The sequence below is a fragment of the Chrysemys picta genome, chromosome 1, assembly GCF_011386835.1.
Source record: "Chrysemys picta bellii isolate R12L10 chromosome 1, ASM1138683v2, whole genome shotgun sequence".
NCBI classification, from domain to species: domain Eukaryota; kingdom Metazoa; phylum Chordata; order Testudines; family Emydidae; genus Chrysemys; species Chrysemys picta.
This window is the reverse complement of record NC_088791.1, coordinates 237,026,396-237,052,941: the sequence shown is the minus strand read 5'-3', so window position 1 is coordinate 237,052,941 and position 26,546 is coordinate 237,026,396. Positions and strand designations below refer to the sequence as shown.

Genomic DNA, 26,546 nt, shown 5'->3' with positions numbered 1-26,546 from the left:
TTCCTCGAGGTGACCCTAACTTGCTAGAGACCCCATTTCCCATTGGACTCCTCAGGAAGTGACAAGAGCTAAGGAGCCCAGACTCTCAGTAAGATTCAAGCTCTTAAGTGCACTCTGAAAATGGGACAGAGGCAAAATTTTACCCTTGATTTTAAACACAGGGAGCATGTGCCCAGATGTGCCTTCAGTTCACCCGCCCCCCACCCCCCCGCCCTCAGTAAGCAGATACCCAGCAACTGCAGATGAATCAAACAGGACCTTGCTCTGAGAATGACAAAGAGGAGTCTTAGTATCCAGTCTATCCCTTACAGGCCAACAGCAGTACCACTGGACACCAAGGACAGAAAAGCTGACCTAGCACTTCATAGGGCCCCCAAGAGAATTGTTGTAGCCATCTGCATTGCTACTCAATCTGTGTGGGTGTCCAGGTGAACATGGACAAGGTGCCTGATCTCCCTACTACAACTATACCCAAAAGGCCCCATTAGTGTTGTCAGATTCCACTCAGCCTTCTTCCTTCCTCTGCAACACCATTTTCAATGCAGCCAGGATTGTGTGGTCACCACAGTGGGGCATCATCATGCAAGACAGAAAATGGAATGCCAAGGTGGGTGCTAAAATCCAGATTTACCAGCTTGCCCTATTATAGTGTCCAACTCTGTGAAGCCCCCAGGATTATAGAGCCCTGCAAGGACATACTTCCCCAACCATAGAAAAGATGGTCTTATTAAGCTTCTGAACTGGGACTCAAGATCTGGATTTTAAATTTAAATTAAATTAATGGAGATATCCCATCTCCTACAACTGGAAAGGACCTTGAAAGGTCATCGAGTCCAGCCCCCTGTCTTCACTAGCAGGACCAAGTACTGATTTTGCCCCAGATCCCTAAGTGGCCCCCTCAAGGATTGAACTCACAACCCTGGGTTTAGCAGGCCAATGCTCAAATCACTGAGCTATCTCTCCCACCCCCCATTTAATCTGAGAAATGTTTATGATTTGTATTATGCAAAGGGGAAGACTAGTGAGTCATAACGGTTCCTCTGGCCTTAGTTCTATGAAATGCTCCAGACCCTTACTGCCTTCGTTTCAAGTAGAGTAACAGAGAAAAGCTCTTCTGCTCCTCATCAGGTTCTAGCTTCTCCTCTTCCTCCACTCATAAATCGACTTTTCACTTCTGTGGCTCTCCTCCTCCTTTCAGAAGGATCCAGAAGCCAAGATTCTAACCTCCCTGTCTACTCCCTAGCTACACAACCCTAGTGAGATCAGGCTGGCCCAGTCTCCTATCCCTCCTGAAACCTGCTGCAGCACTATGAAAGGGTTTCATTCATCTCATCTCAGGACACCTGGCACCAAACACCATAAATTACTGATTCATTGGTTCAGTAATTTCACTCTATATTTGCATGTTGTTTTTTTTTTTAAGAAGTCTTTCTATGGGTTTTGTATGCATTTTACAAGATCTCTCCCTTCCACGTCTATGCATTATGCATGAACCTTGATGCTTGTTAATATACATTTGTGTGGTTATTCTTTGATCCTTGTCCTGAACCACTTCCACAATTAGACACATCTATGGGAGTATGGATGCACTGTAACCTGCAACTTCTTCCATTTATTCCCCCTCCTCACTTTAATTTGATCATCTTTGACACTTTTTACTATGATGTAACGTGTATTGAATACTTCTCTGGGTTTCCCCCTTATTCTAATCTTTTGTTCTAATTCTTAAGACTTCCCTAAAATGCCACATGCACATGCTGTTCCCATACCTTAACTCGTAGTTCCTTCATAGGAGGAGGTAGCAGAAGACCTCGAATCTGAGTTACTATAGGACCTTCTACTCCAGGGACAATAATGGTATCACCCTCCTTCAGACGTCCATTAATCAAAATTACATCTATGGTAGTTCCCATGCCTGGAAGTGCTTTGACCTAAGAGATATGAGAGAGAGAGGAAAAAAAAGTTAAACTGAGTTGAAATGCAAGTGTTTATCAGCCACAAAAAGGAAAAAAAGTTTGCTAGACAAATATTCTAAAGCACAGATACTGACTTACCTCCATAACCTGAGCTCTCAGTTCCTCACATTGGGCCAGTCTCTTGTTCAGCATGGTTTGCGTCAAATCAACAAGAAGGGCTATCAGACTCCCCATGCCATCCCCAGTGTGAGCAGAGGTAGGTACCAGAGAAACAAAAGTGCGGGGATCCTTATTCTCATAGAACAAAGCAGCATTCAAGCCCTAGAACCAGGAACAGTACAGATGCATGGGAAATTACCACATAAACAGTAACAGCATGTAGCAAGAAACTAAATGGTTCTATCACATTTTTCAAATCCTGAATTCAAGTCATAGCTCCATTTCAGTAACACCTTAATAATGCAATCTCAAATTTCACACTTTAAAGCACAAAAGGCGGCAACAGACAACACTCAAAATATAAGTAAATCCTATAAAGCTAGTTACTGTATTTTAGCTTACAGGCAGTTTCTATGGGACCAGTCAGAGGCTGTGAAAACTAAGTATTGCTGGAACACAATCACGCTAGTCTGAAGAAAAAAGGGAGGAGACAGTTTCTCTCAGGTGATTCAAATGAGGGGAGAGTGTGTAGAAAATCCTCTCTGTTCTTGCTGGCCCTGCATTCTCAACAAAGTGCCCCAGGACTGGAATGGGGGTAGAGAAAGCTGTCGCTAATCAAAATAAAGCACAGGTTTTCTACTTTAGTTTCAATTTATATAAATGATTAACACTGATAAAGGGTCAGAAAATACACAGTGTGATATTCATACCATAAGAAATCTTTCTTTGGCTTGCTTTGTGAGTCAGGCTTTCAAAAGCTATCCACCTATTTTCACTTCTGTTAACAGAAAGAAGTTTAATAATCCAACCTACCTGTTGTGCAAATTCCACTATGATAGCTTTTGCACGTTCCTCAAATTCATCTTTTGTGTTTTTCTTCTGTTTCTTTAACGTGGTAGCTACATCTGTATCAGGGCTTTTTTTCCAGTCATATAACCTATCAATCTTGAAAATACAATTTTAATACAGTTATGTCATGCCTTGCAATGTTCAGAAGTGCATTCCTGGGTTATGCCTACAGAAGTCAACTGTCATTTATGACCTGCCTTACATATGAATAACTTGTAAGAAATATTAAGTTATTCATAAGTATTAATCACCATAGTATCTAGATGCCAATTTATCCTAGTAACCATGTGTAGGTTTCAAATAGAAAATACATGTATCCAGTATTGTAATGGGAAAAAAACAAAAACAGTACTGGAGAATATTTTCGAGAGCAATAATTAAGTTTTTTTTAAACTTCAGACTGTTAAACTGAGTCTTTTGATATATGTGCAAAGTGTTTTTATACTGAAAAGGTAGTTTAATTACATGTATTCCGTCAAGTTTAAGACAAAACAAGTGGGAAAAGATTTTAGTCTTCCAGCTTCCCGAGAACATGACTCTCTTAAGTCATGACTTTTTTTTTAAATGAAATAATGTTCTTGGTGTTTATATACAGTGAAGAAAGGATACACAAAGCCCTTGCCTAAAGGATATTTAACAGTTTCTAAAAACGTATTTTAAAGCTTTTTGTTGAATTTGGAACTCCTTTCCTTCAACAGCACAACAGAAATTAAGTCAATATCAACAGCAATTTGTTTTTTAAAGAAGATGTGTTCAGAACAGGCATCAAAAACAATAAAACGACATTACAGAATTTAGGGTAACTCCCAAAGTAAGTTTTAAAGTAGGTCATGTTTGGTGCAAGGCATTATGGTCATTTCATTCAAATCCCTACTTAAGATTTGCTTCTTCCACAATGCTCATAAAAAGGTATGTAAATTAAGATCTTTTTAACTGGGCCATGAAGTAGTACACATACCTACACCAAGTAACATGATTCTATTGCTGTGACTAACAACATGGAAGTGTTTAAAAAACAAAAACAAAAAATAAGATTTGAGGGCCTCCATAATTAAGGTTTAAGACACTTTCAAGGTCAAACCGCCCCCTCCACCTCCCAACCAGTAGACAAGAGTCCTTTCAGTAATTGCACACACGTTTCTCAACTCCCTGCCGCCCTTAATTCTTAATATTTACTTAATACTTTGAAATCGTAATGCAGTTCTTTTGCAATATGCATTAACACCTATTAAAAAAAATAAGACTGCCGGTGTGTCGCATAATATATGGCAAAGTGATCTGAACACAACTTAGTTTTCTTAGCACCATCTATATAACAGACTTTAATATGTACATGAGAGCTGTAACATCAGGGTTTCTGTAGTGCCTTAGTTTTTCTTTTCTATACAAATATTTAATTGAAACATACAGTAAAGTGGTTTTTATCTTTATTTTGTAAGAAATCAAAATGCCTATCAGCATACCTGAAAATGCTGGCCAACTATTCAATTTTAAAGACAAACTAATTACATTAACATATTTTTCCTCTACTCTTTGTCACCTAATGCTGTAATACTTGAAACCAGTCCTTACAATGTATTTAAATTTGCTCAGTGCTCTGCTAGGACACCGAAACCGGTCTCAAACAACTAACTTCCTGTTGTTAGTTTAGAAGACCCACCTCAGAAGATGCCATCGCTTGGCTAGACGACTATGCACACGCTAAATAAATAGTTAAAAGGGGAGCAGAATCGTACTCCACCTTTCGATTTTACAAGGTAAAAAAGAGAAGACAAGGTATCACCCAACCAATTCATCTAAGTATATTACAGAATGATTGAAGAACAACTTCCAGCAACGTGAACCACACAGAAGAGCTATGAGATGAACTGAATAATAAACATTTCTTTAAGGAGACTCCTTAAACTGCTCTGCAAAGTCTATGAAAATCTTATAATTATTCTCAGTTTCATTTACAGAAAAAGATGCAAGTCAACAGAGACAACTAAGAACCACAGCTTCAGCTCTTACAATGGGTTGATGGTACTGTTCATAAACACAATTCAATTGACAAAATAGCACAGTATGTATTTGATACTGAATTTTCTAAATAAATCTTTGAAAGGCCATCTTACCTTGTTGAGTGCTACGATAAAGGGACATTTCTTGGATTTCAGCAGGTTTATAGATTCAATTGTCTGGGGCTCCAAACCATGCATGATATCAACTACTAGAATAGCAATATCACAAAGTGAGCTTCCTCGATTTCTTAGGTTGCTGTGGCATTAGGAAAGAAAGTGTCATTCATACAGTAATCAGAATAGTCCATACTTTTTTTTTTTTATTAGAAACGATTTTTTTTTTGTTAACATCAGGATCAACTGATGTTTACCCAACAAAAAGTGAAAATCTTGTGATTTTCATTAAGACACTGCCACATTCCTAGTTCCTGGGAAGACTGATTAAATGACATACCAGCTATATACCATTAATAGAGGATCACTTCCAAAACATATTATAGAGTGTTTCTATAAGTCCAAGTCCAATAACAAAAGAACACATTTGTGGAAGAATTTTTAGGCAAACCTATTGGGAGGTGCAATACTCAATCAGCAAACAATATTAGCGATCACACTGTTTCTAACTTGTCCTTTTTGAGCAAGATTATTAAGAAGGTGATTGAAAATTGCTCTAAAGGTCCTAAATCAGATCACTGTAATTCAGTTTTGAATTTAAGTATGGGAAGAGACTGCACTGATCGAATTCTTTAATACCCTAGCAATAAACAAAGTTCAGATAAGCCATGCAGATTCATTTTATCTTTAGTCTCTAACCATGTTAACCAAGAGATCAACTCCTCCTACTTCCCTCAGAAAGTTAACACATTGCACAATTAACTTATTCACATGTCGATGCTGACTGTTTACTCATGTTGCTGAGCTTATAACTGAGGTTATGTACACCGTGTTAAGTGTAGTATGTTCTTTATCTGTTGGAGCAGAAGGAAGTTTGTTATGAAGATGCCGAGTTTGTGATCATCTACAGAAATGGGCTGCGTAGGTATTGGGAGTACAGCTAAAACCTGGCATTTCATTGCCTGAGAGGGTGTTGTTGGAGGATGTCACATTTAATCAACCATAATTCCTTTTATGTTAAGTTTTCATTAGGGATTTATTAGGATCCAGAATTAATAAGTAAAATGTATAGGAGACCTTTTAAGAAAGTTAGCTTTCATAATCTCCAACATCCAGATTCATTTAGGCTCTATAACAAGCCAAAAATTAGGTCATTGACTACTTATCTAGAGACTAAGATGGGAAAAAGGTCTTTTCCCTAAGCACTTAAGTTACATTTCACAGATAAGCACTGTTTTCTCCCAATAAAGTTTTTATATTCACTATTCAAAGATAAAGATTGCCTTTACATGCTCTTCTAAATATAAGAGTTTGACCATGGATGGGAAAATTATATACACGTTTCATCCACAAGTGAGTAGCTAGATACAAAATGCAAATGTAAATCAAGCACATCCCTTGTCAGATCCAAATATTTTTTTAGAAGTGTAAAGTTATACAGTAAAGTAGCAGATTCATCCTAAATTCTATAATTCAGTTAAGTATCTATGCCTATATTAACAGTTAAGTCTTATGATCAGTTATTAACAAAACCCTTCACATCATAACAAAAAAATTACCTGAAAGACTCATGTCCTGGAGTATCAATTATCAGCATTCCTGGAATTTTTACGTTCTCTCTGTCAAACTAACATTTTCAAATATTAGCCATCTTGAGAAAATTATGTAAGAAAATAAACTTAATTTAGAGCCTCAGCAGTAGTCATAAATTCAAATATCCAACTAAGTAATTTTAAGAAGGGCCAACACCCTTACCCTAACAACAGCTCTTAAGAATGCCATCGTGTCATGATAAAAGCAAAGCCAGTTGGGTAAAGGACACTAAAAATGACAACATCATATAAGGAGAGGTTACTTGCCTTGTACGTTAACTAGAGGTCTTTGAGATGTGTCCTACTCTGTGTTCCTAATTCAGGATGCATGTGCACCGTGCACTCTTATCAGAGATTTTGTCAGCAGTGTCAGTAGGTCTATGCCTGTGCCCGAGATAGCCTCATGCTCTGGCACAAGGGTATACGGTGGGAAGAGGGGGGCAGATCCGCTGCCACTCCAGTTCCTTCTGAACCACAAAAGCCCAGCAAGAAGACTATGGCAGAGGGGAAGGAGGGTGGCTAGTGGAGCGCCCATAGGGACACACATCTCAAAGAACTCCAGTCACTCTACAAGGTAAGTAACCTTCCCTTCTTCAAGTAGTGTCCCTATGGATGCTTCACTTCAGGAGATTCCCGAGCAGTACATCAATTACAGAGGAGGGTACCGAGGAGGCAGATCCATTACAGACGATAAAACAGCACCACCAAAAGGTGTACCAGCACTGGAAGCAAGCATAACAGCGCAGTGCTGGGAAAATTTGTGCAGCGAAGACCAGGTAGCTGCTCTGCAGATGTCTGAGACAGGTACATTTTCAGTAGAGTCACAGCGGTAGTCTGAGCCCTGGTGGAATGGGCAATCAACCTAGAAGAGGGACAAGTCCTTGCATTTTTATAACAGGTTAAGATGCATCTTGAAACCCATTTGGACAGTCTTTGGGTAGAGACTGGGGGCCCTTTCATTCATTCCACAACAGAGATGAAGGACTTAGTTCTGTCAAGGTAAAAGGTGACAGCCCTTCTTACATCCAGTCTATGGAGGCTCGCTTCATCTCTTGAAGAGCGAGGCTTGAGCTAAAAAACACTGGTAGATGAATCTCCTGATTAAATGTGGAATTCTGAAGAAACACACAAGAAGTGTGGATGTGAACAGACTGTCACTTTATCATGATAGAACATCATGTACAGTGGGTCAGCCATCAGGGTTCCTACCCTTCTGGCTGAGATGAAGACAAGGAATAAGGTCTTGAGGGACAAATGGAGGAGGGAACAATGCCCCATATGTTCAAATGAAGGCTAAGTTGAGGTCCCATGGTGGAGCTGGCTCCTTGACAGGAGGGAAAAGATTGAACAGGCCTATAATAAACCTGGTAGTGGAACGGTGAGTGAAGACTGAAAACCCCTCGATGGGGGACAATGAAAATCAGCGATGGCAACTTGGTGAACCTCAATTAAACCCAGCAACAATTCCTGTGGTTTTTAAATTTAACAGGCAATCAAGAATGCATGCCAGGCAGGACTCGAAAGTAGGTATAGAAAGTGGCTGTACCAAGCTGGGAAGTGTTTCCACTTCTGCAAGTAAGTTTTCCTTGTTGAGGGTTTTAAGCTATGAAGTAGTACTGTTTGTATCACTGAAGAGTGGTCTTGTTCTATACCAGAGAGCCATCTAGGAGGATGTTCTTGAGTTGAAGTGCCAAGAGGTTGAAGGGGGTGATGGATCTTGACTCCTCAGTGAAGAGCTGTGCTGCCACCAGAAGATGGAGAAGCAGCTGTCAAGACATGCACACATGCTCTGTTAACCACACCTCTCTCTGCCACAGCAGTGCTATGAGGATGGCTACTAATTTCTCCTGTTTCAATTGGTTTAGGGCCTTGAGCAGTAATGGCCTTGAGGGATAAGCCTATAGCAACATTCGAGGCCAAGGAATGACTAGAGCATCTCCTGTTGAGTTGCGGCTGTGCCCTCCTCTCGAACAGAATCATCTGCACTTTGTATTGGATGGTGTCGCAGAGACAGCCATCTCCAGATCAACCCAGGTAAAAAACATCCTCAGAACATGTTGCTGTTCAGCTCCCACTCAGGACTGAGATGGAAGTGCCAGCAGAGGGAGTTCGCCACTGCGTTCTGCAGTCCTGGTAGATAAACTTCTGAGATCTGTTTGTGGTGTAATATGCAGCAGTTTTATTCTGATGGGGCAGCCCCTGATGTGGGTCAGGAAGTGCTGGCAAGCATAACAAACCATGTTGAGCTTGATAAGATGAAGAATCACTTCCTTAGGAGTCCATTTGTCCTGAGCGGTGACGTTCTGAAAGTGCACATCATTGGGAGGCTTCTGTAGTGATGATCCTCATGGGATGAGGATGCAAGAACATAACTCCCATACACACCTTTGGTGGATCCTTCCACCAATTTACAGAATCGAGGACACTTCAAGGTATGGACACCCATTTGGACAGAGTGTGCATGGTGTAGACTATTCTCATCCAGGTGCAAAGACACCAGGAGTGTAGTCCTGCTAAGAGTGCCACAAATGTACAGACTGCCATATGGCTCAGGAGTTAGAGGCAAGCCCTTGCTGTGGTTTGTGGGCTCTGATGTATTTAATCCAGCGTTGTGTTTAAACTGAATTGTTTGGTAATGCAAATTAAAGAAGTAAACTGTTGTATATACTGACCCCTTACAGGGGCAATTGACCTCTAGTACCTGAACTGTCTAGTAGAGTACTGGACAATGCAGAACACACATTTTTGGGGAAAATCTGGAACTGGCGGTGTGTTGGGGTCACCCTGCAAGTGACAAGTAAGGCTGATGGAAGCCAAAGTGTTGACTGGAGTTTGCTGGCAGCTAAACACAGACATGTACCTTGTTACCAAGCATGCTGTTTGGCTGCTGGTGAGGAGTCCAAGTTGGGAGTTACAGCAGCAAAGCATTATGAGGCACATACCGTTACAGAGCAGGTGGTGGCTACCCCAGAATCTGACAGAAGCATAATAGTCTTGTCCAGCAGGGAGGAAGGTGGTGCTGGTTCTTCTCCTGATGGCTCCTGTTCATCTACAAGTTCCTCTTGTGGAACAGGATCCTAGGACAGCAGTTGTTGCTTTTGACATGTCCTTGATGGGACCCTGTAGAGCAGGTTGCTATAAGGGACCAATAAGCCCATTGAAGAGGGACATAATGGAAGGGGACAGGATCCCAGGCTTGTTCTTGCCAGGTTTGCTGGATATATGTCCTGCAGGGAGTAGCTTCATCAGGCTGCACCGCAATGAGGATGGATGAAATGGGAAAATAGAAGGGCCTTTTATAGACACCTCAATCAGATAAGTTGTCGTCTACCACATCCACTGGAGGGGCAAGTGATGCTGATACCGGCGGTCAAGTGGGTATGGACGACCAGAGGGTATCTAATAATAGGGTATCCACACAGGAACTGGAGGCTCAATCTGGTTGGTAGTGAGACAGTACCAGAGAATAGGTCAATCAGAAATGCCTCTCAGTAACCACAATAGGTTTGTGTGGAATCAGTGACTGCATTGATACTAGATGGTAGGTCAAGTCAGTACAAGAGAAGGTCTCTCTTGATACCCTTCTTAAGCAATGGTGACTCACGTTCTTCCAGGATCCAAAGATCCTTGTGGAAAAGGAGCTGGACAGTATTGGGTACTCCAGATAAGGACCTCAAGCATTAGTACATCGGGTGATACGGGAGATGGTACTAAAGTGCAATCTGTGTGCTCTTCTCTGCTGGGTAGGGAAGGTGGTACCGATGACATTTTTGGCTTAACCTTAGAGTCACTGTGCTTCAGAAGCACTGGGCACAGTGCGGACTTCAGTGCCACTACAATTTAATAGACAGCTTCTCAGTATATGGCATGATTTTCTAGTTGATGATGAATCAGGGGCCACAGTGGTACCCTTGTCAGGACACAGGGTCTCCCAAGATCCAGACCAAAAGGGCAACTTTCCCCTTCTCTTATCCTATTCCTCAGAACAGGGTCTTTTTTGAACAGTCTGGGTGCTTCTTATGGGTCCCTCGGGTCTTTGCTTACCACAGCAGCAGTGATTCAGTTGCAGGGGCTCTCTGAGCAACTACGTCCAATTTACAGGGAGGTGACTTCGACCCCCTAGGTCACAGGGAACACTCCATCAACAGGAGTTTTACCTTGTCCCCTCAGTTTTTTCAGATGTACTTTTAAATTTTAAATGGATTTTATATGGGGGTGGGGAGCTCAATTGTCCATCACTGTTGGAGAAAAACACCTGTGACAGGTCTGACAGGATTGGAAGCCCAGGATTTTGGGCATAATCCCTTACTTGAAGCTTTGGTTTAAGGTCTTAGTTAAAAAGGCCCAGACTGGGAAAACAAAACAAAAACAAAAAAAAGAAAAAAAGAAAAAGGGTAACCCCTCCCTCCCCCCGTAAAAAGCACAAAATGTGCTAAATAACAGAAAAAGAAATAAAAGGTCTAAAATAATAAGAAAAAATAAGCAAAAGAGGTGGCAAACCACGTAGCTAGCTAAGGGACACTGATGTTCCATCTCGAGCCACAGGTGGCTGAGAAGGAACTGAAGTTGTGGTGGGTCCACCCTTCCCCCATATATGCTCATATCAGAGAATGAGGATCTCTAGGGCACAGACAAGGACTCTGCTGATGAAAACGCCAATCTTGAAGTGGAGGGCACATAAGGACACAACTTGAAGGAAAACTAAACTTTCAGAAACTATATTTGATGTAGCAAATCTTCCAGCTTTTTAGAAACCAGGATATTGCTTTGACAAGACACAAGAAGTTAGGATTTCTACTGCATTAAACCCAGCTAAAGGGAACAAACTGACAGCTTTTGCCATCTCAACCATCTTGTACTTCCTACATCAGAGAAACAAAGTTCCAGTAGCCTGTTTAAATGCTTACAAAAATATTTCTGTATAAAACAACTTTTCTAAAAGTGATTTAATTTGCTGTTGGAGATTTCAAGACCAGCTCTCTTGCAACTTATGATTGTTCTTCATATTGGACAAAATGTACTAGGAGTGCATTTTTTAATATTAAAAAACAGGTGGCTGAGTGGTTTTCTAGATAAAAATCAAACCGCAATATTTCATTTACGGGGAAAACTAATGTCCCTTGGAAAATGACCTTCAATGGCAACATCAGTTTTCTAATATTGTGGATTTAAAAGTAAAGCTTGTTGCCCGTTGTTAAACTTAGCATGTGAGTGCATGCACTGAAATTAAGTAGAAACCATTTTAAAGCTCATTGAAGAAATGTAATAAAAATATCTGAGTATATTTTAACTTCCAAGAGTATTCCCAATTTCTACCCAAATGTCAGATTTTTGTCAATATAGTCAACATATACATGCATAAATGCACTTTCTAGAATGAAGTAGATGACAGGAGGAGGTTGTTTTTTTAAAACAAGATGGTAATTATAAATTGTATGGCAATGCTGTTACTCTAATTCAGAAATTAGAGTATCTCTTTAAAAAAAAAAGTGAGAAGAATAAATTCAACCCAAACAACTAATATGTCAATTAGGTTTTTATATACACAAAGGCAGAAAAAATTCTTAGAAAAATATCCCAGCACATCTAGTAAGTAAGCAGATTGCTTTATGAACTTTTGGACCTCAATCTAAGGTCTTTGAAGTGCTGTTACTTACATTTTTCACCATCTTAGCTTGTTCATTAATGGCTTCCAGGGGAACATTAGTTGCTCCAATCTGCTGAGTGATACCACCTGCTTCACCGTCTTGTACATGAGTATGACGGAGCTATAAAACCAAAGGAATAAAGGGAGTACTGAATGCACAGGGAAAACAATAGAAATGGGAACCTGCTTACAGAAGGACATTTAAAATCATATCTTGGAAGTGTCATTAATTATTTCCTATTTATTTTGGAGAGAGTGTGTGTGTATATATATATTTAAACAGTCTTTTTATTTAGGAAGTTGTAACACGTATAAGAACATAAGAACAGCCATACTGAGTCAGACAAATGGTCCATCTAGCCCAGTATCTTGACTTCTGACAGTGGCCAGTGCCAGATGCTTCAGAGGGAATGAACAAAATAGGAAATCCTCAAGTGATCCATCCTGTCATCCACTCCCAGCTTCTGGCTATCAGAGGCTTAGGGACACCCAGACCATGGTGTTGCATCTCTGACCATCTTGGCTAATAGCCATTGATGGACCTGTCCTCCATGAACTTACCTAATTCTTTTCTGAACCCAGTTATACTTTTGGCCTTCACAAACAAGTTCCACGTGCTGACTGTGAAGAAGTACTTCCGTATGTTTGTCTTAAACCTGATGCCTATTAATTTCATCGGGTGACCCCTGGTTCTTATGTAATGTGAAGAGGCAAATAATTCCTTATTCACTTTTTCCACCCCATTCATGTTTTTATAGACTATTATATCTTCCCTCAGACATCTCTTTTCTAAACTGAACAGTCCCAGTCTTTAATTTCTCCTCATATGGAAGCTGTTCCATACCCCTAATCATTTTTGTTGCCCTTCTCTGTACCTTTTCCAATTCTAATATATCTTTTTTGAAATGGGGCTACCACAACAACACACAGTACTGAAGGAGTGGTGGTACCATGGATTTATATAGGGGCATGATTATATTCTGTTTTATTACCTATCCCTTTCCTAACAGTTCCTAACATTGTTTGCTTTTTTTAATGCCACAGCACATTGAGCAGATATTTTCCATTATTCATGATTACCCCAAAATCTCTTTCTTGAGCGGGAACAGCTAATTTAGAACACGTTATTTAGCATATATGGTTGGGATTATTTTTTCTAATGTACATTGCTTTGCACTTATCAGCATTGAATTTCATTTGCCATTTTGTTGTCCAATCACCCAGTTTTGTGAGATCCCTTTGTAACTCTTCACAGTCTACTTTGGAGTTTACTATCTTGAGTAATGTTGCATCTTGTCTGCACATTTTGCCACCTCACTATTTACAGATCATTTATAAGTACGCTGAACAGCACAGGTAGCAGTACAGATCCTTGGAGGACCTGCTATTTACATCTCTCCACTGTGAAAATGATCACTTATTACTACTCTTTGTTTCCTGACTTTTAACAAGTTACTGATCCATGAGAGGATCTTCCCTTTTAGCCCATGACTGCTTATTTTGTTTAAGAGCTTTTGGTGTGGGACCTTTTCAAAGGCTCTCTGGAAGTCCAAGTACACTATATCCACTGGATCACCCTTGTCCACATGCTTGTTGACCCCCTTACAGATTTCTAATAAGATTGGTGAGGCATGATTCCCCTTTACAAAAGCTGTGTTGACTGTTCCCCAATATACTGTGTTCATCTTTGTGTCTGGTAATTCTGTTCTTCACTATAGTTTCAACCAATTTGCCTGGTACTGAAGTTAGGCTTACTGGCATGCAATTGCCAGGATCAACTCTCAAGCCTTTAAAAAAAAAAAATGGACATTACATTAACTACTCTCCAAGAAATCTGGTACAGAGGCTGATTAAAGCAATAGGTTACATATCACAGTTCTGCCATTTCATATGTGAGATCCTTCAGAACTTTTGGGTGAATACCATCTGGAGTCTGGTGACTTAATACTGTTTAGCAATTTGTTATTCCAAAACCTCCTCTATTGACACTTCAATCTGGGACAATGCCTCAGATTTGTGACATAAAAAGAATGGCTCACACATGGGAATCTCCCTCACATCCTCTGCAATGAAGACCAATGCAAAGAATTCATTTAGTTTCTCTGCAACGGTTTTGTCTTCTCTGAATGCGCCTTTAGCACCGTGATCATTTAGCGGCCCTACTGGTGTTCGGCAGGGTTCCTATTTCTGATGTACTTAATAAATTGCTGCTAGTCTTTGTGACTTTTGCTAGTTGCTCTTCAAATTTTCTTGCCCTGCCCAATTATATTTTCACACTTGTCTTGCCAAAGTTTATGCTCCTACTGTAGAAAATAAAGGATTTGACTTAAAATTTTTAAAGGATGCCTTTTTGCCGCTGTTATTTAGCCATAGTGGCATTTTTTGGGTTCTCATACTGGTTTTTTTATTGTTTTATTTGGGGAGTATCCATTTAGATTGAGCCTTTATTATGGTGTTTTTAAATTGTTTCCCATACAGCTTGCAGGCATTTCACTCTTGTGACTGTTCATTTCCATTTAATTAGTTTCCTCGTTTTTGTGAAGTGCCCCTTTTTGAAGTTAATTTCCCCCCCTGCAAGGATGTCAAATGTAATTACATTATGATCACTATTACTGAGCGGTTCAGATACATACACCTCTTGGATCAGAGCCTAACCATGTAATGATTATTGTATAGTCTCTGAAATTTACAACAGTAAGCTTTTGTTTAGAGGAACATTATACAGTAATATAATCCTGGGCTCCCTATTTAATAGGGTGTTTCCATATTACAGAATGAGTACATTTACAATAATCATGACAGGTCATTTCTCGTGATTTTATTAAACTGAGTGGAATCTCTGATTACACATTTAACAAACCAGGCATGTCCATCAAATGCTAATATTTAAAAAAAAAAAATCGACAGGTGCGGTGATTTGTTTGCAGGTGGAAGTATTCTGAGTATTAAGTAAATGGTAACCAAATATCTATTTGTCTGCTGTCTGTTTTACTGGGTACATTCATTTTTCCATAACCACCAACCTCCCTCCTGAGTTGGACTACTTTTCTTTTTCCAATGGAAAGCTATCAGAAGCCTAGCTGCTAACTAGCAGACAACAGATTAATTCTTCATTTTGTTGTGTGTGACCATTTCTGCTAGGAAGCCCAGGCAAGATTCCGAAAGGATCATCTGACAACAAATATCAAATAATTTGTGATATTTGGTTATGAATTGCAGCATCCCAGTACTCTTTAATGACTGGACATAAAGGTATAAAATCTCCTCTTCACCACAATTTTACCAACATTTATCTCCACACATTTTCTATTTTTCATCCTGACTGGTATAAGGTACCGCTGAAACATTATCTTAGGGTACATCTACACTACAGGGGGGAGTCGATTTAAGATATGCAAATTCAGCTACGTGAATAGCGTAGCTGAATTCGACGTATCGCAGCCGACTTACCCCGTTGTGAGGACGGCGGCAAAATCGACTTCTGCGGCTTTTTGTCGGCGGCGCTTACTACCACCTCCGCTGGTGGAGTTAGAGCGCCGATTCGGGGATCGATTGTCGCGTCCCGACGGGACGCGATAAATCGATCCCCGAGAGGTCGATTTCTACCCGCCGATTCAGGCGGGTAGTATAGACCTAGCCTCAAATAAGTTTTCCCTTTATTGTGCTCTATATTGAGGTTGCTGGTACTCTTCCAGAACAAACCCCATTCCTCTGGGGTAATCTGTCTATACAGGTCCCTTTCCCAGCATGTGATATATGGACTTTTTTGGTTAGGAAAGTTATCTTGCATTGTATATTTACAAGCATTATAGGATTACTACAAGTTATTTCAAGCAGTAGCAGTTACATTACACTATTGAGAAATCAACTATTACAGAAACTTGACAATGAAGATCCATCACGCTCTGCATCTTACCTTATCTAGAATTTTGGTCTTTCCTGTGTCTACGTGCCCAAGTACACAGATAACCGGTGCTCTTAGCTTTTCAGTGTTTACATTTTTGTTATTTTCAATACGTCGTTTCTAATATGAGAATAAAATAAGACACGTTCAAAACTAGAGATTAATATTTGAAGTATTACAAAAACCAAGTGGAGAATTACCTAATGTTTCCAGCAGCACCTTAAAAAGCTGGCAGGATTTTTGCACTCCCTCTCCAAGGCTTACTAAATACAATACTTCCATTACAATTCAATCTCCAGGGAGGGTTGGGGGAGGGGGGTATGCAGATTATGTGGACAGAAATGTTTCTAGTCCAAGTACAATTTTCATGGTATGCATCTGGATTCAATACATGTTGGGCTCTAGGTTGTTTATCTCCAAGCAAAACATCTGAGGTCCTGAGACTTGCAATAAGGCTAGCTCGGCCTTTTGCCCAGCTTTTTGGCACAGTTTAAAGATCAGAATTAAAGGTTAGCATCTTGGGAATTCAGGTCTAATTAAATTGATTCAAACTGTTTCAGTTAGATGGCTTTCATCAGATTGTTGCTTTTAAAATGGCAAACTGAGAATGTTATCAGTTTCAAGTTATCCTACTAGTTATTCTTACTTCTTTCATCTGCTAAAGTATGGGTTTGTTGGGGATATATAGCAAAGGTGTGCTTTGGGACAAGTAATAGGGCTTGTAGTGTGTTTTACTATGCATATATTTCAAAATCTTCTTACCAGTTGACACCAATTCCTAGGCATGCATTAATGAAAGTTAGAGTTTCTAAATCTATTGTGCAGTATGCTGAAGAAGGGAAAAAAGAGCCAATGCAAAATGTCAGTAATTGAAAAAAAACTAATAGCATAGAAATGCTTCACTGAAATTCTAATAGCATTTACAAAGGATGGAGTGGACCGTGATGATGCCACATACTTCCACCCTTCAAGGAAGCTTTCCTCTGAAAAAAGAATCCTTCTGGAAGGCTAAAAAGTAAGTTATACTCCTTGCAGTTAGCTCATACAACCCCTGTACTGTGGTTTTAAGTCAAGATAGATGCAAGTCTGTCTAAATGCATTCATAAAAAAGAAGCTATATTAAGTACTGTTGAAAAAAATCTTAATTTTTTGCATAAAAATTATTTGTAAGTCTGTAAAGCACTGACAATCAGTTCATTGCAGACAGCTATGGACACATGCACTAATATATTGTTTGCAGTGTTGTTGTAACCATGTCTGTCTCAGGATATTAGAGAGACAAGGTGGGTTAGGTAATGTCTTTTATAGGACCAACTTCTGTTGGTGAAAAAGACAAGCTTTCGAGCTTACAAAGACCTGGAAAAGAGCTCTGTGTAAGCTCAAAAGCTGGTCTCTTTCACCAACATAAGCGGTCCTATAAAAGATATTACTTTGTCCACTCATAGATTAGCAGTTATGACACAGTATTATTTTTAAAGTAATTTAGACAAGTATGGTTGAACAACCACTAAAATCCCCAAGATTTTTCATGCCACACAGATAAGCTTCGAGACAAAGCTGCATCTAGATACCTCAATTCTCCGCTTAGCTTTGTCATAAAGAAGCTCTTCTTTTGTACGATCATCATCAGAATCACATTCTGAATCGGAGCTTATTTCTTTGCTTGGCTTTTTCTCTACCGATTGTTTTCCAACAGCTTGAGACTCTGTTTCTCTTTCATCTGAAGTCTTTTCATCTTCATCTTCACTTCCCTCACTTTCTCCATCTTCAGACTCTTCACTCTCTTCCTCCTCGTCATCATCCTCTTCCTCATCTTCCTCTTCCACTTCATTGTGTTCCTTGACTTCAATGTGGACAGGTTTTACCTCTGGCAAGAGGAGAGATAAAACTGAAATAAAATACTCTGTCAAGATCACATCCCCAAAAACCACCATAAAGAGAAGTAGAACAGAACATGGACTAATTCTGGTTTATCTGTGTGAAGGAATAATTCAGCTGCACTAAGTATGGGAATAAACTTCTAAATTCAGAGCCAGTCAAAGCAGCATACATGAAAAATCAAAACAAAGCACTGCAATACAGTCAGTGCACCCATCAAGAATGATCCCTGCTGACCTAACGAGCCCTTTTCCAAATACCTGGAGTAATAAGATGTCTCTATTCAATTACACACCACGCACTTCACTTATAAATTTACATACAGTCAGTGCAGGCAAGAACTACTCCTGGGGGAATTCTGCACCACTGCACATGTGTAGAATTTATGTCCCCCACAAATTTCTTTGCTTCCCTGCAGAAAAATGACTGACGGGGAAGCAAAGGGAAGCCACAACAGTGCTCTCGCAATCCTCCCCAGCAGTATGTTTTGGGTGCCCAGGGCAGCTGGCAGAGAGGTAAGTCACTGAGGGGCAGGGGGCGGGACTGGGGAAGACCAGTGGCTCCTACCCCGCGTCAGGCTCAGCTGCTAGTTCTGGATGGGCAGGATGTGACTTCCTCTTCCCCCGCATAGTATCTGGGTCAGACCCACCCCCAGATTTCTCCCCCAGCTGCAGGAAGCTCTGCAAACTGCCCCCTCTGCCGCTTCCTGCACCCATTGTTCCTCAGAGGCAGGGGACGGGATCCCTGTAGAGGGAGCTGCTCCCCCATCCACCCACCCCCCCATGCATCCAGAACCCCTCATACCCAGAGCCACCCCCTCACATTCAGAACACCCTCCTCCCCTCCGCCCAGATCAGCCCCAAGCCCATCAAGCTCCCCATACCCGGATCCCCACCCCACCAAGCCCCAACCAGCTGCATTGGATCCACACCGCATTGAACCCCTCTCCCCCAGCATCTAGACCCCCCACTGAGCCCTCCCCATACCCAGCTCTATTCCCCGCTCCAGACACACCCCCACTGAGCCTCAACCACCTTCACCTGGATCCCCCTGCAGAGTGCCATTACCGTTACACCCAGAATCCTCCAACAAGCCCCTGTGCAGCCAGATCCCTCCTGCACCCAGCTCCTCCATTGAGCCACCCGCATCCAGACTGCCCCCCACAGAACCCTCTCAACTCACACCTGAATCCCCCCACCCTGAACCCCTCCACACTTGGATCCTTCCTTGCTGAGCCTGCCTGTCCACACCTGGCGCACCTGGCACGGAGGGGTAGGGCCCTGGGGTGTTCCTGGAGCAGGCTTGGTCCTTGCGCTGTGTCAGGTTTGGGTGCAGCCTCACCACTGAGTCTGTGTCCTGGGTCGAAGCTGCACAGTGATTTCCCACCTCTGTGCAGCCAGTGGTCTGTGCTCCCCAATGCCATGCTGGAGCCTCCACATTTATTTGACAAAATAAATTTTCCAGACTCTTAAAATAGTGTGTGCAGAATTTTTTATTTTTTGGTGCAGAATGCCCTTAGGAGTAAAGAACTAACACTCCAAATCTAGCAAGTTCAATTTGGAGTCAATCAATTTTTCATTAGAAAGATGCTTTTGAAAGTTTCTAGAACTCAAGGAATTTGTAATTAGTGTAGAAGTGACTAAATCTTTACAAAGATTGTCAAGACTGTAAAACATTTTAAAGATAGTTTAAAGAAAATCTATATTTTCCAGTAGAATGCCCCCGTAAAGGGAGGTTTCTTACTAGTTACAATTTCTTTGAAAGACGCCTATGTGTATTCATACTTGTTGAATATGGCACTCCCCTGTGGAGATGAACTACAAAGCTCTCTTCAAAGTTGTGTCTGCTGGAGGGGTGTGAAAGTGCACTCTTGTGACACTGACATTTGAAGTCTGAGGCTGTATAAGGGAGTGCTCCCCCAACCCTCTTAATTCCTTCTCTTAAATCAGAGTCCTAAGTACATAAAGAAATCTCAGACAGAGGAGGTGGTAGGCAGGAAGTGTGGATACATAGAGTAGACTTAGAGCAACTGTTACTAGCAAGCAACCTCTTTCTTCAGGGTGCTCTGAGCTTTCCTACTCATGGGAGACTAGCAAATAGTACTGCCCAGGAGGAATCTGGGCTACGCACTGTTGAACCATTCTCCCAAACAGACCACTGGATCATGATGCAAGTATAAAGAGCAGTGCCTGGAGGTGGGACACACCAAACTTCACATTGCTCTACATAACTCCACTAGTGAGTTGTGCTTAACATATTCTACACAAGCTGCAGTGTCTCTAGTCAAGTAAGAGCTTGGCTACACTTGCGAGTTACAGAGCAATAAAGGAGCCCTGGGCACATTAGCTCACTGCCTGTCCACACTGGCAAAGCACGTAGAGCGCTGTGACTCCGCGGCTACAGCACTGCTGGTACTCCACCTCGGAGAGTGGAATAACGTTTGCTGCGCCCCCGCAGGAGCACGGCGCCAGTGTGAACGAGGTGTTGCATTACTGCGCTCTGATTGACCTCCGGAAACATCCCATAATCCCCTTAAGTCAAGTGGCCACTCTTGTCATTGTTTTGAACTCGCTGTAGGAATGCGGATAGGCCCTTTCAAAGCCCGTTTCTGACAGCCGGCATGCTTATCTCCTCCGGGACAAAGGAATGCTGCTTGCTTTGAGTGAGTGAGTGAGAGAGGTGCGCGCGGGGATGAGGGGTCTGCTGCTCTCTGAATTTACAAGACAGCATGCTGACACGCTCTCAGCCCCCCAAAAACCCATTCTACCCCCCCCCATACACACACACTCCCTGTCACACTTCACCCCACGCATTTGAAAAGCACGTTGCAGCCACTTGCATGCTGGGATAGCTACCACAATGCACTGCTCTTTGTGGCTTTGCAAGAGCTGCTAATGTGGCCACTCCAGTGTGCTTCCAGCTGAGTGTGTAAACACTCTGCAATGTTTTCCCTGCGGCGGTGTCCGAAGGCTGGTTTAACTCCCAGCGCTCTACAACTGCAAGTGTAGCCATGCCCTAAGTCCTCAACCCTGTAAGATACTGGTCCTTCGAGTTCTATATAACTCAGATAACCTGTGTAGAGACAGGCTCTCCCTGACAGCTTTACCCACATGCCTGTCTAATGGGTTTTGTTTACTTGAGATAAAAACAAAGGGCTCTTTTTTCTTATAAAGTATGACAATTTATTTCCCCTGGGTGGGCATACGGTCATCTCATGAGCCACAAATAACTCTTTAATTTGGCTCTTGGCAGCACTGATATTAAACCACTGTGATTTAACTATTAACCAGACTATGTTATTAACCAATCAGGATACTTTTACTATGTTATTAGCCAACTGTAGTTGATAAAATAGTAATACCTGGTCAGTCATTTTGCAAACCTAAATATTTTCCATGTCTTACTGTTTAAATATGAATATATAGTACTATAGTCAATGAAACAATGAATTCACACTACTGCGGCTCTTTTGGGTAATGTTGATTGCTAATTTGGCTCCTGAACCTCTGAGGTCTCAGTATCACTGGTCAAAGAACACAAGAGAAAAATATATTGGCTAAGGTGGAAGCCAGATATCACTTAAGATAGGAAGCTATTGTGAGGTCTAAGCACCACTTTCTTTGGGCACTACTGCACAGGGAGGAGTAATCACTAGAGCTTAGAGCTCATCAACTCTTCTCACTGGTGTGGTTGCTCTAAAGAATGCTGTTTTCAAAGACAGGTTTTCTAAGGGAACATCCCTGAGAGATTCAAAGGGAGACCCCCCCCTTAACTTGGTGAGCACTAAATTTAAATCCAAGGAATGTGAAGGTTTCTCTTGCTGGGGAAATTATTAGTAAATCCTTTAAAAATCTGGCTACTGTAGGATGGGAATATATTTTTCCTTCCACTGGCTGGTGATTGGCTAAGAAAGCAGTAAAGTGGACTTTCAGAGAGACTAACAAGACCTTGGGACTGGAGGTGCAACAAACAGTCCAGTACCACAAGGATGCCTGCTAGTGATTGGGTACGACTCTTACTGCTAGACCACATCTTTAGGGGCTAAACCTAAGGATTTAGGTATCACGGCTGAGAGGCAGAGGCTCCCCTTCTGCTCTCTGCAGTGAAAGAACTGAGATGGCTGGGGCTATGCTCCCTTTGTGCCCTCAGATGGTAAATATCAACATCACAAGCGGGCACAAACACCCCAGCCTACCCCATCCGCAACAGATGTGGCTTTGAAGAGGGTCCCACACCTTGTTGCCAAGGGGTGCCACATCCCACAAGAGAAAACAAGAATTAACAGTCATGGTTTGACTAGGACTGCTTTGGATGCTGGGAATTGTTCCCAAGTATTTAGCCTCTGCCAATGTCCCAAGGACTGGGCAGCTGAAGGCAACTCCATCATTGCTGCATAAATCACCTCTACAGCTGCTCAGGCAATATGTGAACAGCTTGTTGCTATCCTGCTGACTGCCCACAAATATGCCAGTTCAATGCACCAAGCCAGCCACTTCGTAGCTATTCTCAGTGGGAGCTCAAGACAGCTACTTCCACTGAAGCACAGAGGCCCAATGTAGGTTCCCAGGAATATGTACTCTACACTCATGAAAAGGTAGCCAAGTGGGGAGAATTCTGTATTTGGCAGAATCCTTCCTTCTCGATGGGAAACAAGAGAGCAATGCTACAGGGTAGAGCAACACAGACATGATTCTTTCATTATTTATCTACAGTGGAACAGCTTCAATAGGAGAGTGAGGGAGCCCCTAATATTTACTAATAATTTACATCAGAATCCCATAGCTCAGTGGTAAGGGCACTCACTCACCTGAGAAGTGTTGGATAGGATTTGAACTGGTTTCCCCATTCAAGCAGAAGGGGAACTTGAACTGGGGGGGTGTCTCATGCCCCAGCTGGGCACACTAACCACTAGCTAGAAGTTCTGAAAGAGGTCATCCTCCTCCTCTCCCATTCCTGGCCTTCTTGTGAAAAACAGTGTAAGTGCCTAACAACAAGAGAGGGTTTGCAGCTGAAAATCCCAAGCAAAGGGAGGCACCTCCCTGAAGCCTGGACTTCGGACCCTATCTCTGAGGGGGCAAGGCTTAGTACACACCCCTAAACTTGGCATCTCCCACTGGGTACCTCAGGCAAGGAGCCACCACGCTTTTGTGAATCCCATTGTGAGGACCCTGTCTCTCCCCATTCATTGTATAGGGAGCCTAGGCACCAAACTCACTCAGGGTTTGTGAATCGCAGTTATTTCCAAGGCGCAAAGACAATCAGTGTCCCCACATCTAAATCGCTTTGTGAATCTAAACCTAAATCCCCTCACCACCACCACCGCAAACACACACACATCAACGAAGTCACTCACTGGACAGGATTTTGACTAATTTCTAAAAGTTGTCAATCATGATAAAAATCTTAAACTCATACCCTATCACAGTTGCTTTATCTTTCACCTCCTTTTCTCCTGGTTGGGGGGGGGGGGGGAAAAGAGAGGGGAGGGAGAGAAGGAAGAGAGACAATTCTCTAACTAGAGATAGGTAGATGGATCTGATGTGGTCATCAGCACATACTGTTAACTAACAATGTTAAACTTGTCCTGGATATAAACACACTACCAAACCTCTATTTACTCTCACGCACCCACCTTTTTCTCTCTCTTCATCACTGACCATCGCTTCCCAGTCATCCAAACCCGCATCTGCCATTTCTTCTTCCTCCTTTTCTTCTGAAACTGAAAGAATTCCATATATGAATAAATCTTCACTAGGATTATAATATCCATGTTATATAAAACTGCAAGAAATACCAGCAGATGACCAAAATGAAAATTGAGAGACTTATTTTTCTTATGGCAAAGTGGCAACTAACTCTTTTAAGTTCACAAAACTAGCATTACAGAGTAGCTCTAGAATTTTCAGATTCTAGTGTTGCGGAGCTCCCCAGATAATTCATTATGGGTTGCGGAGGGGGGGGGGGGGGGGGGGAGAGAAACGGACAATAAGACATGCTAGTCTATGTAGTAGTCCTCAGTAACATATTATGCCCCCAAAAAATAAATCCACTCTCCTTTTGTGAGATCATACAATCCAGCATTTTAGGTAACAGATCCCCATCCTACTAATGAATTTGTGATAGTCCTTATCTATTCAAAAAAAGCTTGCTTACATCTCAGAGAACTCATCTCTAAAGGCCTCTGCTCTTTGCACCTCTAGTATTTGGCTGCTGTATCACATGCACCTGTGTCAAGAGCCACATGTCCTTAATAGAATAGTCCCCAATTAATAATTATCCACATGTAAGAGATACTCCTGGGGGAATTCTGTGCCACTGCGCGTGCACAGAATTCATGTCCCCCCCAGATTTCTTTGCTTCCCCGCAGAAAAATGGCTGTCAGGGAAGCAAAGGGAAGCTGCAAAAGCAGTCATGCACCACTCCCTAGCAGCGCAGGTACATCGTTTCAGGCACCCGGAGCAGCCAGCAGAGAGGTAAATCACCACAGGGCTAGGGACACCAGAGCCAGTGGCTCCTATCCTGAGCCAGGATCAGCTGCTAGTCCAAGCTGGAGACAGGAGAGGATTAGACTTCCTCTTCCCCTGCAACGAGTTGCTGGAGCTGTGTCAGACCCATGCCCAGAAACCTCTCCCAGCTGCGGGAAGCTCAGCATCCTCCCCGCATTGTTCCTCAGCTGTGGGGGGAGGGATCACTGTACAGGGAGCTGCTCCCCCATCCACCCACCCCCGTGCATCTGGACCTCCCATATTCAGACAACCTTACCAAGCCTCACCTGGTACATCCAGAACCCCCCCTAGCCCTCCATACCTGAACCCCACCCCACTGAACCCCCTACCTCCAGACCCCCACCCCCTGCACCCCACATCCAGACTCCCATGCCACTAACCCCCAACTAGCTGCACCCAGACCCCCACACCACCAAGCCTCACTTCCCCAGCACCCAGCCCCACAGCTGAGACCCCCACACCCAGATCTCTCTGCTGAGACCCAACCACCTTCACCTGGAAGTTCCTGCAGCGTCCCATTGCCCCTGCACCTGGAACCACCCCGCACCGAGCCTCTGTGCATCCAGATTCCCCCCACACCTAGACTCCCCTCTGAGCTGCATGCACATGGAGTCCTCTCACCCCGCACCTGGATCCCCCCCCACACTTGGATCCTGCCTGGTTGAGCCTGCCTGGTGCGGAGAAGCATGGCCCCAAGGTGTTTCTGGGCAAGCCCAGGCCTTGTGCTGTATGAGGGTTGGGTGCAGCCTCACCACTGAGTCATTGTCCTGGGGTGGGGGTTTTGGGAGGCGGGAGGGTCTGCAGGGTGATCTTCCACCTTTGTGCTGCAAGTGGCCTGTGCTCCCCACTGCCATGCTGGAACCTCTGCATTTATTTAACAAATAAAACTTGCAGAATTTTAAAATATTGTGCACAGAATTTTTAATTTTTTGGCACAGAATGCCCTCAGGAGTAAAGAGAGGTACCAAAGATAAGCAAAAGAAGATTTTGGTCCCATGGTGAGCTGTGGGTTTTTTTGTTGTTGTTGGTTTTTTTTTGGGGGGGGGGGGGGGGTTATATGCCTATTTAGATTTAAAATGGTAAAAGAAGAGATGCTTATTCAAAGCTCTGTTCACCTTAAGACATTAGTTATACAACATAACAAAACCCCAGAAATATTAAAATAATCATTCCAACAAGAAATCTGACTGACACACACCTATAGAGATTCCTTCCCACCTTTTATCGTTTCAGCCCTTTCCAAAAACCTTATTAAATAGATTTTTTTTGTAGAGCTCACCAAATTTGGGCTAATAGAAAGACAAGGTGGGGTTTGGGTTTTTTTGTTTTTTGATGTGGTAATGTAGCCGTGTCAGTCCCAGGATGTTATTTCCTGGAACTGACATAGTTGTAACACCACTGAATACGTCAAATTTGGGCTATTTCAGACCAAGAGGAGAAGCAAATTTCAGAGTCTTGGAGCCCTCACAGCCACCCCTTATCTTTTATGATGAGTGGGATACAGCTCAGTCTACAATTGTTTGAACCTGAACCTCCTTTTCAAGAACCAGAGGCTTAATAAAAAATAAATATTTTCCCCAGAAGAGTACAGCTGCTCAGGTTTCTGTACAATCATAAGCAATAAAGTAGTAGTTTCAATACCCCAGCACACTTAAGTGGATCTACTGGGGAGAATATTGACATTATGGAAGAATTTCAAGAGCACATGTATCTATTGTGGAGTGGTTATAGAGCTCCTGGTCCTCCACAGTTAGCAGAGTGGACCAGAATGGATTGCAGTGGGGAGCTTAATAAACGTAGGAACTTCCCACTGAGGAAGCATGGCTCTCTGGGTTTATGTCTTCACACCACATGGGGTCAGAACGAGGTGAATCTCTCTCTACAGGAGGAGTAAAGGAAAGAAGAGAGACCCCCAGGCTGTCAGAATGGTGAGTGAATGGGGAAAGTGGAAAATCAGGGAAGAGACCTATGAAAGCTACAG

At 42.4% G+C, this 26,546-nt stretch overlaps 1 protein-coding gene across 2 annotated transcripts in view; it reads right to left on the bottom strand.

Moving 5' to 3' along the window:
* EIF5B (eukaryotic translation initiation factor 5B) overlaps window positions 1-26,546 on the bottom strand; it is a 69,326-nt gene that overhangs the window by 16,054 nt on the left and 26,726 nt on the right. For both annotated transcript variants that reach the window (XM_005283240.5, XM_065580881.1), the window contains exons 9-17: window positions 23,692-23,778; window positions 17,753-18,048; window positions 16,194-16,301; window positions 12,288-12,398; window positions 6,598-6,665; window positions 5,039-5,180; window positions 2,889-3,020; window positions 2,055-2,237; window positions 1,770-1,931 (exon numbers count right to left, since the gene is read on the bottom strand). In XM_005283240.5, coding sequence (XP_005283297.2) covers window positions 1,770-1,931; window positions 2,055-2,237; window positions 2,889-3,020; window positions 5,039-5,180; window positions 6,598-6,665; window positions 12,288-12,398; window positions 16,194-16,301; window positions 17,753-18,048; window positions 23,692-23,778 — 1,289 coding nt within the window. The remainder of the gene's footprint in view (window positions 1-1,769; window positions 1,932-2,054; window positions 2,238-2,888; window positions 3,021-5,038; window positions 5,181-6,597; window positions 6,666-12,287; window positions 12,399-16,193; window positions 16,302-17,752; window positions 18,049-23,691; window positions 23,779-26,546) is intronic.